This window comes from Schistocerca cancellata, chromosome 2, assembly GCF_023864275.1.
Source record: "Schistocerca cancellata isolate TAMUIC-IGC-003103 chromosome 2, iqSchCanc2.1, whole genome shotgun sequence".
Classification (NCBI taxonomy): domain Eukaryota; kingdom Metazoa; phylum Arthropoda; class Insecta; order Orthoptera; family Acrididae; genus Schistocerca; species Schistocerca cancellata.
This window is the reverse complement of record NC_064627.1, coordinates 990,906,172-990,923,951: the sequence shown is the minus strand read 5'-3', so window position 1 is coordinate 990,923,951 and position 17,780 is coordinate 990,906,172. Positions and strand designations below refer to the sequence as shown.

At 38.5% G+C, this 17,780-nt stretch overlaps 1 protein-coding gene across 5 annotated transcripts in view; it reads left to right on the top strand.

Annotated features, from left to right (window-relative positions):
* The window catches only part of LOC126162966 (protein ECT2), a 231,247-nt gene that overhangs the window by 38,793 nt on the left and 174,674 nt on the right, over nt 1-17,780 (top strand). For all 5 annotated transcript variants that reach the window (XM_049919808.1, XM_049919806.1, XM_049919807.1 and 2 more), the window contains exons 3-4: nt 1,989-2,119; nt 11,454-11,589. In XM_049919808.1, coding sequence (XP_049775765.1) covers nt 1,989-2,119; nt 11,454-11,589 — 267 coding nt within the window. The remainder of the gene's footprint in view (nt 1-1,988; nt 2,120-11,453; nt 11,590-17,780) is intronic.

The following is a 17,780-nucleotide window of genomic DNA, read 5'->3' as shown; positions in this document are numbered from 1 at the left end:
AATTTTTTCATCCGGGAAAAACCCGGGAATTTTTTCATCCGGGAAAAACCCGGGAATTTTTTCATCCGGGAAAAACCCGGGAATTTTTTCATCCGGGAAAAACCCGGGAATTTTTTCATCCGGGAAAAACCCGGGAAATTTTTTCATCCGGGAAAAACCCGGGAAATTTTTTCATCCGGGAAAAACCCGGGAAATTTTTACAATTCCGGGATTTTTCGTTGTTTTAGATTTCAGTTAAAGTTTTGTAGGTGTGACGTGTAAGATCTGATATGCTGACAAAGAACTTTAGTCCACTACTGCTGAATAATATTGCAGCAATGAAACACAAATCAGAGAGTAACACCAAAATAAAAGTTTAGTTGCATAGAAAATGGGTAATTTACACAATGCACAGACCAGCTTACCGACACCGTTAAGTGTCAAAGGCTTTAGGTCGAATATTACGCAGTACGTCCGTAACAACTAACGTGCATTCGATGTGTGTGACGTCACAATTGTTTACATTTCTAACAGATCACCAGAAAATATTACGAATAGTGGCTTGAGATGCGTTACTTTCAAAGGAAATTTCCACACAAGATGATTTATGTTACGTGTGAGAATGTGCAGTGAATATCTTAAATCACAGGGCGTTATAACTCTCATTCAAAACGTAACACTTTGAGGATCAGCCATTTGAAAAATGTCGGGCCGAGAAGATAAGTCATTTATGCCACTATTTAAAATTTTACCGGCACATTTGTATTTGATATGACTTAACGTGTAACACACGCTAAAAAAAGAACTAGCTTCAAGTTAATTTTCATATTTAATGTTGTTTTTACATAGATAAAAATTATGCGATCGATGGCAAAAAGTGTAAGTGACCTTCAAAAAAATTTGCATAATGTGTTTCTGGGTAATGTCACAAGGCTCTTCATGCCAGAACACCTCGACTTTTCTACACAACTGATAATCATTTTGGCACGATTTTAATTGCCAAATTAGAGCCTGTTAGTAGGCCTACGGACTTCCTATCATTGTAGGACTAATATCAGTGAATGCCAATAGACGATGCAATTCTCGTTCGTACATACACATCTACTTACGAGTTAAGCGCTGTAGAAACGCACTTTGCTGAGTTGAGCGAGCTCGGCCCACGTTCGTAACGTACGCGCCGCGGCCTGTCTTTCTCGTAGGCCTCGTGCTCTGAATAACTGCCGTCATTCGCTAGCGAGATCACGTGACATGAACTATGACTGGCTGACAAAAGTGCATCGCTTAACGCAATCTCTATTTTAGAGTTTCGGAAGCTACCGTGCTGTAATTTGTGGAATTTGTGTATATACTTTAGCAATACGAAAATAAACTCTGTGCATATTGTCTCGCATCAAACGACTTTCCAAACGCATTGTTTTTCCTAGATTTCGTTTTCTTAAATGCTGGGACGTCCTCCGCCGGTATAAGACCTTTACGATTCAAAGGACTGATAGGTTTTACAGCTCCGAGGGAAAGTATACTGCTACTTAACACGGATGTATTTTCACCCGCTTTATACGTAATTTCATCCGGGAGAAATTGTGCTTTTAACCAGGAAATCCGGGAAAAATCCGGGAATTTTTTTTTTTCTTGTCCACGTAGACACCCTGCTATGTGCCTGTGGTTCCGTCAGTGTGATCATGTGATGTATCTGACCCCAGGAATATGTCAATAGTTTCCCCTTCCTGGGACAATGAATTCATGGTGTTCTTATTTCAATTTCCAGGAGTGTAAATGAAAAGCATTGACTTCAGTCAAGTTATAGTTGTCAATCTTTTAAAAAGGATCTTGCTAGAGCAGTGGTGATAGTATTTAGCAGTAATTGAGAATTCATACTGCATTAATAGAAGCAATTAGAAACATTTGTGTAATAAATAATTACATAGTTTTTAGAAACCCGTTGTATGTTATTTGCCTATCACTAGCTAAATAGATTGTGTTGTAATAATCTTTCAAAATTTTTTTTCCAGAAATTTGGCATCCCTGTTGTGGAATCAGATAGTGGTAGTGAGTTCCTAAATGATGGAACGTGTGACACAGTTTTCATTACAAATGATTTCTCTGGGTCTGTGTTTGAAGCTATTCATCGATCCGAACAGAGGTTTGTAAACTTGTATTTGATTCCTGATTTGTGTTTCCTGTTTTCTTTACTAACTCCCTCTCATCGTCCTCAACCTTAAATTGTTAACATGTGTTTAATGACTATTTTTATGAGTAAATATAAATCAGACAAAAAAATTACTCTCTATTTAGAAATGCAGTTAGCAGGCTTGCACTAGCAGCAGTAATTTGTAGTTAATTTCAAGCCCTTCTGTGTGAACTGCACTACGAATTTTTATAAAGTAAACCTGCATTTTTGATTAAAGCCAGCTAGAAGACAATTAACCAGTAATGAACAGCAAAGATACCGAATAAATGCCTTGAGTGAGCGTGACTGACGATGGTTTAATTGAATGACCTATACTTGGATAATGGTACTCTATGTTGATAATGGGACTAAAATAAATGTCAGTCCCCATTCACAGTGCACTTGTCAGCTAGGAATGTCATGAATGTAACCAGCAAAACTGTAGCGTCATCTGATGCAACTGACAAACTGTATTACATGATGTTATTGTTGTTGTCTTGTCTTCAGTCCTGAGACTGGTTTGATGCAGCTCTCCATGCTACTCATCCTGTGCAAGCCTCTTCATCTCCCAGTACCTACTGCAGCCTACATCCTTCTGAATCTGTTAAGTGTATTCATCTCTTGGTCTCCCTCTATGATTTTTACCCTCCACGTTGCCCTCCAATACTAAATTGGTGATCCCTCGATGTTTCAGAACGTGTCCTACCAACCGATCCCTTCTTCTAGTCTAAGTTGTGCCACAAGCTTCTCTTCTCCCCAATTCTATTCAATACCTCCTCATTAGTTACGTGATCTACCCATCTATTCTTCAGCATTCTTCTGTAGCACCACATTTCGAAAGCTTCTATTGTCTTCTTGTCTAAGCTATTTATCGTCCACGTTTCGCTTCCATACATGGCTACACTCCATACAAATACTTTCAGAAACGACTTCCTGACATTTAAATCTATACTCGATGTTAACAAATTTCTCTTCTTCAGAAACACTTTCCTTGACATTGCCAGTCTACATTTTATATTCTCTCTACTTCAACCATCATCAGTTATTTTGCTCCCCAAATAGCAAAACTCCTTTTCCTACTGTAAGTGTCTCATTTCCTAATCTAATTCCTTCAGCATCACCCGACTTAATTCGACTGCATTCCATTATCCTTGTTTTGCTTTTGTTGATGTTCATCTTATACCCTCCTTTCAAGACACTGTCCATTCCGTTCAGCTGCTCTTCGAAGTCGTTTGCTGTCTCTGACAGAATTACAATGTCGTCGGCAAACTTCAAAGTTTTTATTTCTACTCCATGGATTTTAATACCTACTCCGAACTTTTTATTTGTTTCCTTTATTGCTTGCTCAATATACAGATTGAATAACATTGGGGAGAGGCTACAACCCTGTCTCACTCCCTTCCCAACCACTGCTTCCCTTTCGTGCCCCTCGACTCTTATAACTGCCATCTGGTTTCTGTACAAATTGTAAATAACCTATTGCTCTCTGTATTTTGCCCCTGCCACCTTCAGAATTTGAAAGAGAGTATTCCAGTCAACATTGTCAAAAGCTTTCTCTGTCTACAAATGCTAGAAACGTAGGTTTGCCTTTCCTTAATCTATCTTCTAAGATAAGTCGTAGGGTTAGTATTGCCTCACGTGTTCCAACATTTCTACGGAATCCAAACTGATCTTCCCTGGGGTCGGCTTCTATCAGTTTTTCCATTTGTCTGTAAAGAATTCGCGTTATTATTTTGCAGCTGTGACTTATTAAACTGATAGTTCAGTAATTTTCACATCTGTCAACACCTGCTTTCTTCGGGATTATTGTATTCTTCTTGAAGTCTGAGGGTATTTCACCTGTCTCATACATCTTGCTCACCAGATGGTAGAGTTTTGTCAGGACTGGCTCTCCCAAGGCTGTCAGTAGTTCTAATGGAATGTTGTCTACTCCCGGAGCTTTGTTGCGACTCAGGTCTTTCAGTGCTCTGTCAAACTCTTCATGCAATATCGTATCTCCCATTTCATTCCTCTACATCTTCTTCCATTTCCATAATATTGTCCTCAAGTACATCGCCCTTGTATAGACCCTCTATATATTCCTTCCACCTTTCTGCTTTCCCTTCTTTGGTTAGAACTGGATTTCCATCTGAGCTCTTGATATTCGTGCAAGTGGTTCTCCTTTCTCCAAAGGTCTCTTTAATTTTCCTGTAGGCAGTCTCTATCTTACCCCTAGTGAGATAAGCTTCTGCATCCTTACATTTGTCCTCTAGCCATCTCTGCTTAGCCATTTTGGACTTCCTGTCGATCTCATTTTTGAGACGTTTGTATTCCTTTCTGCCTGCTTCATTTACTGCATTTTTATATTTTCTTGTTTCATCAATTAAATTCAATATTTCTTCTGTTACCCAAGGGTTTCTACTAGCCCTCGTCTTTTTACCTACTTGCTCCTCTGCTGCCTTCACAATTTCATCCCTCAAAGCTACCCATTTTCTTCTACTGTATTTCTTTCCCCGATTCCTGCAATTGTTCCCTTATGCTCCCCCTGAAACTGTATACAACCTCTGGTTCTTTCAGTTTATCCAGGTCCCATCTCCTTAAATTCCCACCCTTTTGCAGTTTCTTCCATTTCAATTTACAGTTCATAACCAATAGATTGTGGTCAGTCCACATCTGCCCCTGGAAATGTCTTACAATTTAAAACCTGGTTCTTGCTATTATATAATGTACCTGAAATCTTCCAGTGTCTCCAGGCATCTTCCATGTATACAACCTTCTTTCATGATTCTTAAACCAAATGTTAGCTATGATTAAGTTATGCTCTGCGCAAAATTCTACCAGGCGGCTTCCTCTTTCGTTCCTTACTCCCATTCCATATTCACCTACTACGTTTTCTTCTCTTCCTTTTCCTACTATTGAGTTTCATTCACCCATGGCCATTAAATTTTCATCCCCCTTCACTATCTGAATAATTTCTTTTATCTCATCAAACATTTCATTAATCTTTTCGTCATCTGCGGAGCTAGTTGGCATATAAACTTGTACTACTGTGGTAGGCGTGGACTTTGTATCGTATCTTGGCCACAAAAATATGTTCACTATGCTGTTTGAAGTAGCTTACCCGCACTCCTATTGTTTCATTCATTATTAAACCTACTCCTGCATTACCCCTATTTGATTTTGTATTTATAACCCTGTATTCACCTGACCAAAAGTCTTGTTCCTCCTGCCACCGAACTTCACTAATTCCCACTATATCTAACTTTAACCTATCCATTTCCCTTTTTAAAATTTCTGACCTATCTGCCCCATTAAGGGATCTGACATTCCATGCTCCAACCAGTAGCACTCCAGTTTTCTTTCAACTGATAACAACGTGCTCCTGAGTAGTGCCCGCCCGGAGATCCAAATGGGGGACTATTTTACCTCCGGGATATTTTACCCAAGAGGGTGCCATCATCATTTAATCATACAGTAAAGCTGCATGCCCTCGGGAAAAATTATCGCTGTAGTTTCTCCTCGTTCAGCTGTTCGCAGTACCAGAACAGCACGGCCATTTTGGTTAGTGTTACAAGGCCAGATCAGTCAATCATCCAGACTGTTGCCCCTGCAACTACTGAAAAGGCTGCTGCCCCTCTTCAGCAACCATACGTTTCTCTGGCCTCTCAACAGATACTCCTCCGTTGTGGTTGCACCTACGGTACGGCTATCTGTATCATTGAGGTACGCAAGCCTCCCCACCAACGGCAAGGTCCATGGTTCATGGGGGAGGGGGGGTGTATTTAATGCAACATACTAATATAGTACCTTCACTACAGAGGTGCCTGCAGTAGACAGAGTGGTGTATTGTTAATAATTCCCCATGGGACGCGAGAGCAGGACTGTTGGCTTTTATATCCCTAGTGCCGCACTGTGGCTTGTGAAGTTGTTCTTTGGGCATCAAATGACACATTGTGCTGCTCAGTTACAATAAGCACCATAATAGTTAAGAATGGATGATAAGATTTTGCTTTGGCACTAGTCAGGTGAGTAATATTCTTGTAATCAGACAGATCTAATCTCTTTGTAATACCTGGTAATAGTATCATCATCATCATCATCATCATCATCATTATTGTTATTATTATTATTATTATTATTGTTATTGTTATTGTTGTTATTATTATTATTATTATTATTACCTAGATCAGTTGAGAGTAATACGAATGCTACAATTCATTTTTCCTTAAGGGACTTAATCATCCACACACTAAATCGTACCAGTTCGAGTTTTTACACTAAATGTTGTTTCAGTTTACTTGTCCCCTATACTTTTGTCTGAAGTTTACTTTCTCCTTAACATTATTACCATGTACACTGTTTACCTTCTGTAACACGAGAAAGGCTGAGTTTCTGACAGTCTGAAAACAATGGAAAGGTGTCATAAAACATTTTCATATTTGACTTACAAGTTTTGGAAGTTATTATGGCAATTATTTAACATGATAATTAGTATGTTACAGTAAACTCTCGATTATATATGAGTGGGTTATCCGCATGCCCATTTGCCGCCCCCCCTCCCCCTTCTATTTAAAAAAAAGAAAGGCTGCTTAAGCTTTTTGCTGAAATTCTTTGTTTACCCAGGGCTGGTTACCGTTCAATGATGTCAAGTTAAAACACAAGTGAAGTAAACAATGTGCTGCTCAAACACCGTAAGCACTGGAGTGTATTGTTGTGGTGGGTACTGTAGTAATTTGGTTTTCTGTTAGTACCCAACAATTTCTGTAAAGCAAAAACGTGTTGTTGTGCTGATACAGCAGAAACTGGAAATAATATGCAAACTTGAAGGCAATATTGATACGCTGAGTCTCGCTCTGAGTTACAGTGTCGGTGAAACTACACTCCATGATATTCAGAAAAAACAAAAACAAACTAATTCAATTTGCTATCAGAATGACTCCTCTAAAAGTATGTCAAAGTGGAAGGCTATGAAAATGAAAATGCCTACATATGCACAACTGGATAAAGCCACATTGAAATGGTGTCACCAGAAAAGGGCGGAGGGTACACAAGTATGCGATCCAATATACACCAAACAGGCCCAGCATTTCTTCTAATCTTTGAGGATTGAAGCAGATTTTAATGTGTCTTCCGGTTGGGTTAACAAGATTTAAACGGTATCGTGGTTTAGGAGATTCCCATCCAAGGAGGAAAATTACTTGTAGATAATAAAGCTGCTTCAGAATTTTGTAATGGTTTCCAGGAATTTATTACACAAGAAAACATAGAACTGGAGTAAATATATAATGCGGACAAAACTGGACTGTTCTGGAAGTGTCTGCCAACAGAGACTTCAGCTTTTGAGGCAGATCATAGTGTGGCTTGTCATAAATCCGTAAGGAAACGGTAATTGTGTTGCGTTAATGGTACAGGATTACATAAAGTTAAACTTTTTATAGTAGGTAAAGCTAAAAATGAGCCGTTTCAATGGAAAAGAAATTCGCAATTTACCTGTCCACTGTTTTCACCAGAAAGGGGCCTGGATGGACCACACAATATTTCAAACATGGTTCCATAATTGCTTTGTACCACAGGTGCAAGAATGTTGAAGGGTCTACTTGCAAGGCCTGTATTGTTACTGGACAATGCACAATCACACCTGAATGCACTTTTTCTTAAATTGAATGATGGGATGATATTTGTAAAACATTTACACCCCAATGTGACGGCCTTAATTCAGCCAATGGATCAGGGTACCATTGCTACAATGAAGAAAATTTAAAGAGGTAATCTGCTATAAAGACTTATTGATTGGGCAGCAATCTTCAAATGTTTTGGAAACAATTGATTGTGCTAGATGCAATTTAATGTGTCGAAGTTGTGGTGCAAAGTAAAACAATCAGCCAAGGCAAAGTCATGTAAAAACATTAATCCTAAACTTGATGAAATCAGTGGTTCTGATGATGAAGAAGTCTACTCATTAGCAGTGTTAGCTGCAGTTTTGAAAAGACCTCCAGAGGTTGAAACTATTTCTGAATGGTTTGATGTGAACTGCACCGAGCCAGGTGATGCGATGTTGAGTGACAGTGCTATTGCTCAGTGAGTATGAAGAAAAATCTGAGGTGGTGAATGACAGTGATGAAGATAACAACATTCTCCTAATTCCAGAAACATTAATCAGCACTTCAAATGTGCCGAAGCATTACAGGACTACCTGGAACAGCAAGAAGGCACTCACCTTTCTGGCAAAAGACAAGCTGCCCCACTGAGACAGAAATAAACTCAAGACTATTTTGTTTCAAAGTAGTGTAGTGTAATGTGAAATTGGCTTGCACTGTTCTTTATGAGTACTGTATTCTCACAAACAACTATGAATAAAATAGAATAAAGTTAAGTGATTTTAATTATAGCATTGCAATTAATTTTTGTTTTTGAACAACTCTAATACATTACTGTGTACTTTAATTGTGTGCTGTCCATGGTATTAGATTATCTGCAGTTTTCAAGTCCTGAATTACAGTCTATAATTGATAGTACATTGTACTTATGTAACTTATCCCAACAAAAAGATATCATACGTAATTATCATTGCTCATGCTAACACATTCCCTAGATTATAGATTTTTGTATATTAATTGTTTGTAGGTAAATTTCAGTGTTCTTTTGAACTCCTCCAGGTGTCATTCTCCAACACAGGTCTCCAGATTTTTCTCATCACTTTCTTTTGAAAACATTCAGTTTTTCTCTTTCCTTCTTGGTAAGAATCCAGCTTTCTGAACCATACAGTACTACTGGGCATGTGATGGTGTTATATATTTTCATCTTTGTGCTGACTGACAAAGCTTAACTTTTGAGTGGGCTGCTTAGAGGATGCAGACATCTTGATCCTGAGGCTATTCTCTCATTGTATCCATTGTTTATGTTTTTTATATTTATACTTCTGAAGATATTTGAACTGATGAACTTCATAAAGCAACCCACTGTCATCCAGAAATTAAAAAGTAGGAGACAGCAGTGGGCTGGGCATGTGGCTGGAATGGAAACCAACAGAATTTTCTTAAGAAGGCAATTGAAGGCACCTTCCGAGCAACAAGACAATTGGGCCGACCTCGCACACGGTGGAAAAGTGACATAGAGCAGGATTACACAGCATTAGGAATCCGTATTATACTTGCATGTGTTCTACACGTGGCTTTGTTGTACTTTCCATTCAAGTCATAAGAATCCACTAGATGTATTAAGCACAGGTGATTTCTGTTAAATGCACACATTTTTTTCATACATGGCTTCGTGGACCTTAACGCAGTTGTCACAGGTCTTGTTGCCTTTTCGGAGACTGATTTGATACTACTTCTGCTGTCTCGATGATTTTGGTCCTGTGTCCTCTTTTTTTTTTTGTCTGTTCTTCGTGTTGCTATTTCGTTACCTTGAGTTCATTTTCCAGCTGACATACGAAGTTCTTCCATCCCAATTTGTTGTTTGTTGCTATTTTGTAGATTAGCAGTGCACTTCTTGCCACTGTGTCCTGTAAGTTGTGTAAGACATGCACGTAGCATCTCCCACATGCAACCTTTGTATTGCATTAACAGGTTATTTGATCAACTATGTCCACCATATACTTTTTTGCATTTTAGCATGTTGCAGTTTCATGTTTCTTCTATCCTTCTTTGCTTATTACTACTTCAACATGCTTTGAATCGGAAGAAAGACATTTTAATTTTTCTTATCATGGGATACAGTCATGGTGCAGTCTGTGTTGCCAGTCTGTCACAGGGTGGTGATGGAATGTATTCTAGCATTTGGCTTCTTTACCTCATCAGATATTTCGTGACAATGTTGTTCCTTGTCCATGAGCTTCTTAGCAAGTCGAAGATATGTGAAGTGGTTGTTTGTTGTCATGTTTCTTCCCGGATTGCGAAGTATTGTCCACAAGATTCAGAACTATGGACTTGTGAGTAGCTGCTTCCCTCTACCCATATCCTCTTTCCCAAGATTTGAGAAAGCATTAATATATAAAGTGAGTCATGTCACAACCCTTCTATTTCCTGAATGATTCCAGGTATCGAAATAAGGTTTTTGGCAAATGATAGTACAATGAGGAGTGTGTACAGTGGCATGTAATAAAGTGTCTTAAAGACTTCTGTTGATAGAGATATTAAAGCAAGTATGATTTTTTAAATAGAATGATATACTTGCTTCAGTATCGCGATTGATTCTGGAACTGTTCATGAAATAAAAGGGAAGCTACAGTGACTCAACCTGTAGACTTTGTTGCTACACTGGCAGCAATCCAAAATTTGAGACCTTATTTGTCTGGTTTCTTGGGCATGAGTTGAGGGAAACTGAATCTTGTTTTGTGTGTTTGTAGATTGTCATCTGTGATTATATTTTCTCCTGGGTGAATTGAGGGAAACTGAATCTTGTTTTGTGTGTTTGTAGATTGTCATCTGTGATTATATTTTCTCCTGGATGGTAAATAATTCTGTTTTACATGAACTTTCTCCAAATTTCAGAGATAAGAATGAATTTGAGGGCCGTCAGGCATTCAGCTTGGGTTGAATTTTCATCTAACCACAGAAATCTGGTCCTGGGCATAATGTTGATTGAAGCAGGCCCCATGAATGTGATCAAAGAGTATCTGCAGATGTACCTTTTGTACAAATGACACCTCAGGTATATATTGCAGCTGTAGATTTTTCTGGTTCCTCAAGTGACATCAGTCATAATTCTTTAGTACCTTTCAAGAATTTTATTGTGTGTGTTTCTTCAAGAGTTGTAGCACTGCTTCATCAAAAATAAGATAGAACGCAGTAATGTCAGTCATCTGCTCATTGGCAAATGTAAGTAGTGGGACTTCCTCTCACCTTTAGAATGTTCACAGCTGACCACCTTACAGAAGATGAAAAATTGGCAACCTTTCACTTGGTTCCATTCCTAGTGGACATCTTGGATTGACTTTGATCAGGACCTCAACCCTCCTCCACTTACCGTCTTTGTTCATAATGTCGCCATCTTCATCTTCACTTGTCTCTGGAACTAAATCCTCGTTGTCATCAGTGGTGTCAGTTTCTGATTTAGTGTAGAAATTGTCTAATTTGTAAATCCTAGTACAGCATCGTAAAAAGGAGAAAAAAATTAGCATCAATCATAATTATGATCGAAGTAAAAAACTGAATATGATATTGAAGAAAAAATATGACGGGCCATTTTGAATGCTGCTGCCATTGCCATTTTACTGCAGTCTGTGTGCTAGAACACACACACACACACACACACACACACACACACACACACACACACACACAATGTAAGTGATTATTTGGTTTGAAACATGTGTTATGTTTTTAAGGATTATGGGACCTACTGCACTACAAGAGTGTGCTGAGAAAGGTGATACATTACCGCACAATACAAGACCTCTCTACTGTCATGCAATGGCAGGCCTAGTCGTATGTTTTACAGGCTTCAGAAAAAAGGATGAACTGGTAAGTTACATACTCTTTGTAGAACATTCTACATACATTTAACATTAATTGTACACATTGTACGCGCGTGTAGTCTATAAACAACCTTTTTTCTACTTTTTACTTAAGTAATCTGCAAGACACGCTTAGCACAGGTGATTTCTGTTTCATATGCACATATGCAGTTGTAGAAAGGGGCTTGCAGACTGATAAGAGTTGTGTGCTCATTCTTTAATATTAAGGTTTATACATTTTGTTCATATTACTTTTGGGAAGAAAGAACATGATAATCCACAAGAGTGCATAAAATTTATCAGTGCTTCATCACTATTATATACAGTGTAGAATATAAAAAGCATGATGTAAATTTAAGGAATTTATCATTTGCTCTTCTAAGACAATGAGTTGATTACCCTACACTTTGTGTGAACAGAGGTTATAATTTATGAAACATCAGTAAATAATAATAAAACTATTGTGCCTGTTTCAACATGTTAATCTTCAGAACTGCTTGGCCAATTTTCATGTGGTTTTCATAAGTAACTTGAGCATAGCTTGGGGAACGGACATTTTTTATTTCATCAGAATCGGATCTCAGGATAAAGATATTGTGGTTTAAATTTTTTATCTAAAGCTCTCATGTCTGTCTGTCTTCTGTTTGAATAAGCTAATCGCCAAAACTGCCACAAATTTGTACGGAGTTTTCACAGATAACTTGAGCGTAGCATGGGACAAATGCAGGTTTTATTTAATCTAAATCGGAAAACAGAAAAAAAATATTGTAATCAAAAGTTCTATCGAAAATTGTTTGCTCAGCTTAGTGTTTCAGATAATCAGTCATAATGGTGCAGTACGCTAAAGAACCAAGTGATGGTTACGTTAGTTTTTCTATATCAGAGACTGATTGATGTATTTTCAGAAGTTTACGTCAGTGACAGCATTAAATGCCACAATCTTATCTTTATAAAAACGAACTAACATTTAATGATATTGCTTTTCTAGTTTTGATAGGTTTTATTTGTATTTTTGATAGGAAAAACAAGTTTATTAAATTTGCTTTGTGATTTGAGTTCTTTCTGTTTACGAATAAACATGCCTACAAGGCAGTTGAGTCTTTCTAAATACACCAGAACGGCTAAAAAGACAAACTATGCAATCTCAAGAATCCAATGAAGATCACGAAGCGAGACTTGCTGTGCCTTGAGAAAATTGGACTTAAACTTGCTCTGAAAGCGAGGCGTGATGTAACTCTGTTTGAGAGCATTAAGCATTATCTCACTCCTCAGAACCATTCACTCGCAGAGGCTTAAAGTTACTTCTTTCCAAGTTATTGTAGAAGTGGAAATTTTGATGGGAAGTGGTGCAGGCAAGAGAGACTTCACACCCCAAATCCCACTTATTCATAACAATTTACCATTTCACTTTAAACATCTACAATACCTGGTGAGCTTATGCCATGTCAAAAAAACACACACACTCACACACACACACACTTGCAGGTGTGTGTGTGTGTGTGTGTGTGTGTGTGTGTGTGTGTGTGTGTGTGTGTGCGCCCTTTTTTTGGGGAAAGCTTTAGCCAAAAGCTAAATGTGTAACAGTGTTTCCATTATACCTGTCTGCAATTCAACATGTCATTTTTATGGTAAGTGGCGATCTAGCCTATCCCTAATATTGTTTATAAAAATCTTCCTGTTAGAAAAGAACATAGTTCACACAATGACATTCCTCCTCCAATGATCTAACAAGCAAATTGCGGTGACTGGCTTGGTTTACTCGTGCATTCTCAGAGAGCATTTGTCGAATATTCATTGTATAAAGTTTGTTACACACCCTCCTCTTTTGCACCAATAATCTTTCCCCGTGATCAAAATGATTGCATGGATTCTTCTTGTTGGTCATTCCTGATGACTTCGGGGTTCCTCATGATGCTTTCTTTTGTGTGTACACCAGAAGCTAAAGCTGAATATTTATACCCTTGTTCTCACTACAGGTGGATCCCTCTAATCCTTGGTTCTGTGTGACACAACCTTCTGTACTCGTTTTCATCCCCCCCCCCCCCCCCCCCCCCCCTTGCCCCCTCCTCCTGCAGTGCCCCACAAGGAAGGAGCTATTATTTCCAAACAATAGGAAGCATATCACTTACATTTTCCTATGTGTCTGTTGGCAGTACTACACATTATTGGTTAGTTTTCTTGATAGAATTTTCCTTTGATACAGTAAAATGTATTGAGTGCCTGTTGAGGTGGTAGCAGGTGCAGGAAGAATTGCCAAAAGATGGTGCTCAGGAATCTATCATAAATCATTTCTCAGTGCCCAATGGAAAGAACATGATGGTCCACAAGGGTGCATCATTGCTTCATGCAACTCAGTTGAGGTGTTTCAGAATTTTCCAACCCACCATTTGTCATATTACATGGTGTATACACACTGGAAAATTTGGGAAAAACCCAGGAATTTCATTGCTGCTGTTTTCTGTTCAATTTTTGTAATTTTGACTGGCAAGGATTTTCACTCTAACAAAATATTTTGCTTTAGCCCATTGCAACAGAATAATACTGCAGTAATAAAACATAAATGAGAGAATAACACCAAAATCAAACTTAAGTTACAAATAAAATGTGCCATTTCCTGCAACAAAACTCAGTGCACACACAAGCGTCTGCTGACGGCAAAATGAGTGAAAGGCTTTGGGACACAGACTATGTAGTACTTCGTAACAACAAATATGCTTTTGATGAGCATGTCATCACAACTATTTACATTTCAATCAGGTTGTGGGAAAATATTGCAAATAGTGGTTCAAGAAGCATTACTTTCAAAGTAAATTTCCTTTACTCAAGGTGAATTATGTTATGTGTGAAAATGTGTGATGAAGTTCTTAAATCATCACATGTTTGACTCTCATTCACAACTTTGAGGACCAGCCATTTAGAAAAATTCGGGGACAGAAGACCAGCCATTTATGCCATTATTAAAAATTTTACTGGCACATTTATTTGGTATATCTTATTGGGTAACAACCCCCCCCCCCCCTCCCCCCAAAGAGAGAGAGAGAGAGAGAGAGAGAGAGAGAGAGAGACCAAGCTTCAAGGTCAGTTTTTCATACTTATTTTAGTTCTTTCATAAATTACAAAGTGTAGAATAACTCTGGCAGAAAGTACAATTATCCGTGAAAAACAGTGTGAGGTAAGTTCTTGAGTAATACCACACATAATTGGCTTTTCTATGGAAAAGTCAATGTGTTTGACCAAACATATATTCAGCCAGGTAACTTATGAATTGTTTAGTGAACAGCAGTGAAATTTATAATTGTGCTTGTCAGAAATACAATTTAATACGTGTTTTTAGGATCCCACCTGACCACACCCTTGCAGAATATAGCAAAACATTTTTGACGGCTAATATTATACGTGAAAGCTTGACTTTTCTTGTAGCTATACTTCATGTACATTAATTTAAACATTAACTTTTCCAATTCGTGTGTTCATGTTACTTAACAGTGATGATGCTATTGGCAGACTACATCACATGTCCAATGCTCTGAATATCTGCTGCTGTTGACTGGCGTGATCACGTAGTATGAGCTACAATTGGCTGACAAAAGCACATCACAATCTTGATTTCAGTGCTTGAGCAGCTACTGTACTGTATTTGGTGGAATTTGTATTTATACATTTTTAATACAAAAGTACGCAGTGTACTTGATTCCATGCATCAAAGAGCTTTTCAAAATGGGCCCACCCCGGTTTCCCAAAGTGCCGGGAAGTTCTACGTCAATGTATAAAACCTTACTATTCAAAGAGTTGAAAGTTTTACAGCAGTGAGGGAAAATATATTGTCTATTAACACACAAAACACGTACTTTCACCTGAGAAAAAAGGATATTTACACACAGGATAAAGTGTGTTTTTAATCAGAAAATCTGGGAAATCACCCTCCCCCCCCCCTCCTCTTCTCATGTACGTGTATACCCCCCTGTACTAAATGTAAGCAACATACTACCCGTGCTGTCTTTGCTAGAAGTGAGCTGTCCTGACACTACTAATGAAGTGTTGAGTAAATGAACAGGAATAAAATTATGGTTTTTCCTTATTGTAGTAACAGTGGAAGGGGATGCAGTATGGTCTCCTTGAGGAAATCGGCATGTTCTATTTTTATTTTTTAAAGAACAAAAATTTGTTATTTAACCTGTCAGTACACGCAGGTGGTCTGTCGGACCAAGGAGAATATTTTCACATTAATGCAATGTCTGAAATTTGTTTCCAAGAAGCTGCCTTCTCGCCTTTAAGTGAGTGTAATAAGAGTGATTTGGTATGGTGTATCTGGTATTTCAACAATAGCACTTCCGGTTAGCTCACAACAAAGATGTCTAGGGTCTCACAGGCCAGCCGCGTGCACTGGTATCAGTTTATTGTTAGCTCCGCCAAGGTTATTCAAGCGCTCGCATATTTGCGGTATCTTCTTAGTTTAGTGGTAGAACAGATTTTTTCGTCCTTTGTACCATACTTTAGTGTGTTGTAAGTGTTGTAACTGCATCATGGATTCTTACAAGGCACAGGAGGAGAGAATTAGGAACTTGATTGAAGAAGTAATGGCAGAAAGTGACGCTGGTGATTCTGAAGATGGAGAAATCAACCTTGAAGAAATCCCAGACCCATAGTGGAAAAGTTATACCAGCACTGAACAAAAAATGTTGAGTGATGAATCAGAAGGCAGTGATTGTGGTGCTGACAGTGATGTGTTTGTCGGTAAAGACAGAACAGTACGGAACTCACGTGCTCCACCAAAGTACTCCCGCACACGTTGTCAACGTCATAATTCATTTACCAGATGTGAAAGGTGCTGCGAAAACTGCTACAAATCCTCAACAGTGCTGGGAACTGTTTGTTGATGAAAACATTATGCACATACTTGTTGACTGCACTAGTAGGTACATTCAAAGTATCCAGGGAAACTTTTCAAGGGAAAGAGATGCACAACAAACTAATAAAGCTGAAATAAAGGCCTTATTGGGATTATTGTACTACGCTGGTGTAATGTGTGCCCATGGACTAAGTCCACAAGATTTGTGGTGAACAGATGGCACAGGAGTTGAAATATTTCGTCTCACAATGGGCATAAACAGATTTCGTTTTCTCCTTCAATGCCTCAGACTTGACGATAAACAAACGAGAATGGAAAGGGAGAAAACAGATCACATGGCGGTGATAAGACAGGTGTTCAGTCTAATTGTTGAAAACTTTCAGAAGGCTTATACAGTTTCTGAATACGTGACAGTTGATGAAAAACTAGAAGCATTCCGTGGAAGATGCAGATTCCGACAGTACATGCCAAATAAGCCAAACAAGTATGGAGTAATGATTTTTGCAGCAGTGGATGCCAGAATGTTTTACACATTCAACATGGAGGTGTATGTTGGGCAACAGCCTGAAGGCCCTTACAGACAGGACAACAGACCAGTTAAACTTGTTCAGAGACTTTGCCAACCTATCCTGAATACAGGCCGCAACATAACTTGCGACAATTATTTTACAAGTTACAAGCTTGCAAACACATTGATTACGAAGGAGACGACCATCGTTGGTACCCTGAGGAAGAACAAGAGACAGGTCCCAAGGGGATTTATTAACACTAAAAACCGACAAGAAAAGTCATCTATGTTTGTATCTTAGTCTCTTATGTGCCAAAACGAAATAAAGTGGTATTACTACTGTCAATGATGCACCACAATGGAAATATTGACGAAAATACAGGGAATGATAAAAAACTAGAAATTATCACTTTCTATAACCTTACTAAGGGTGGAGTTGACATTGTAGACAGAATGAGTGCAACATATAATGTAGCTAGAAACACAAGATGATGGCCAACGGTTTTTTAAATTTTTTTTATAGCATCATGAACACAGCTGCGATAAATGGTGCTGTTATTTTCAACTCAAATCAGAAAAAACAACTGAGATTAAGAGAGTTTTTGAGGCAGCTGCGTGTACTGCCGTCCTGTTTCCAGGTGCATGCACCGCCGGGTTAAGTAAATAAAAATATAGCTGCCATAGTCTGAAGCATGGTTTGAACACTACAGTGCTTTGCTAGGCATCGTCCTTTTGGATGCAGTATGCTGTTGCCTTCCTCCATCCTTCATGTCTTACCCAGCCAATTAGAAGGGTCTACAGTTTAATGTGGGTTTCAGACCATGGTGCAACTTGAATTTTT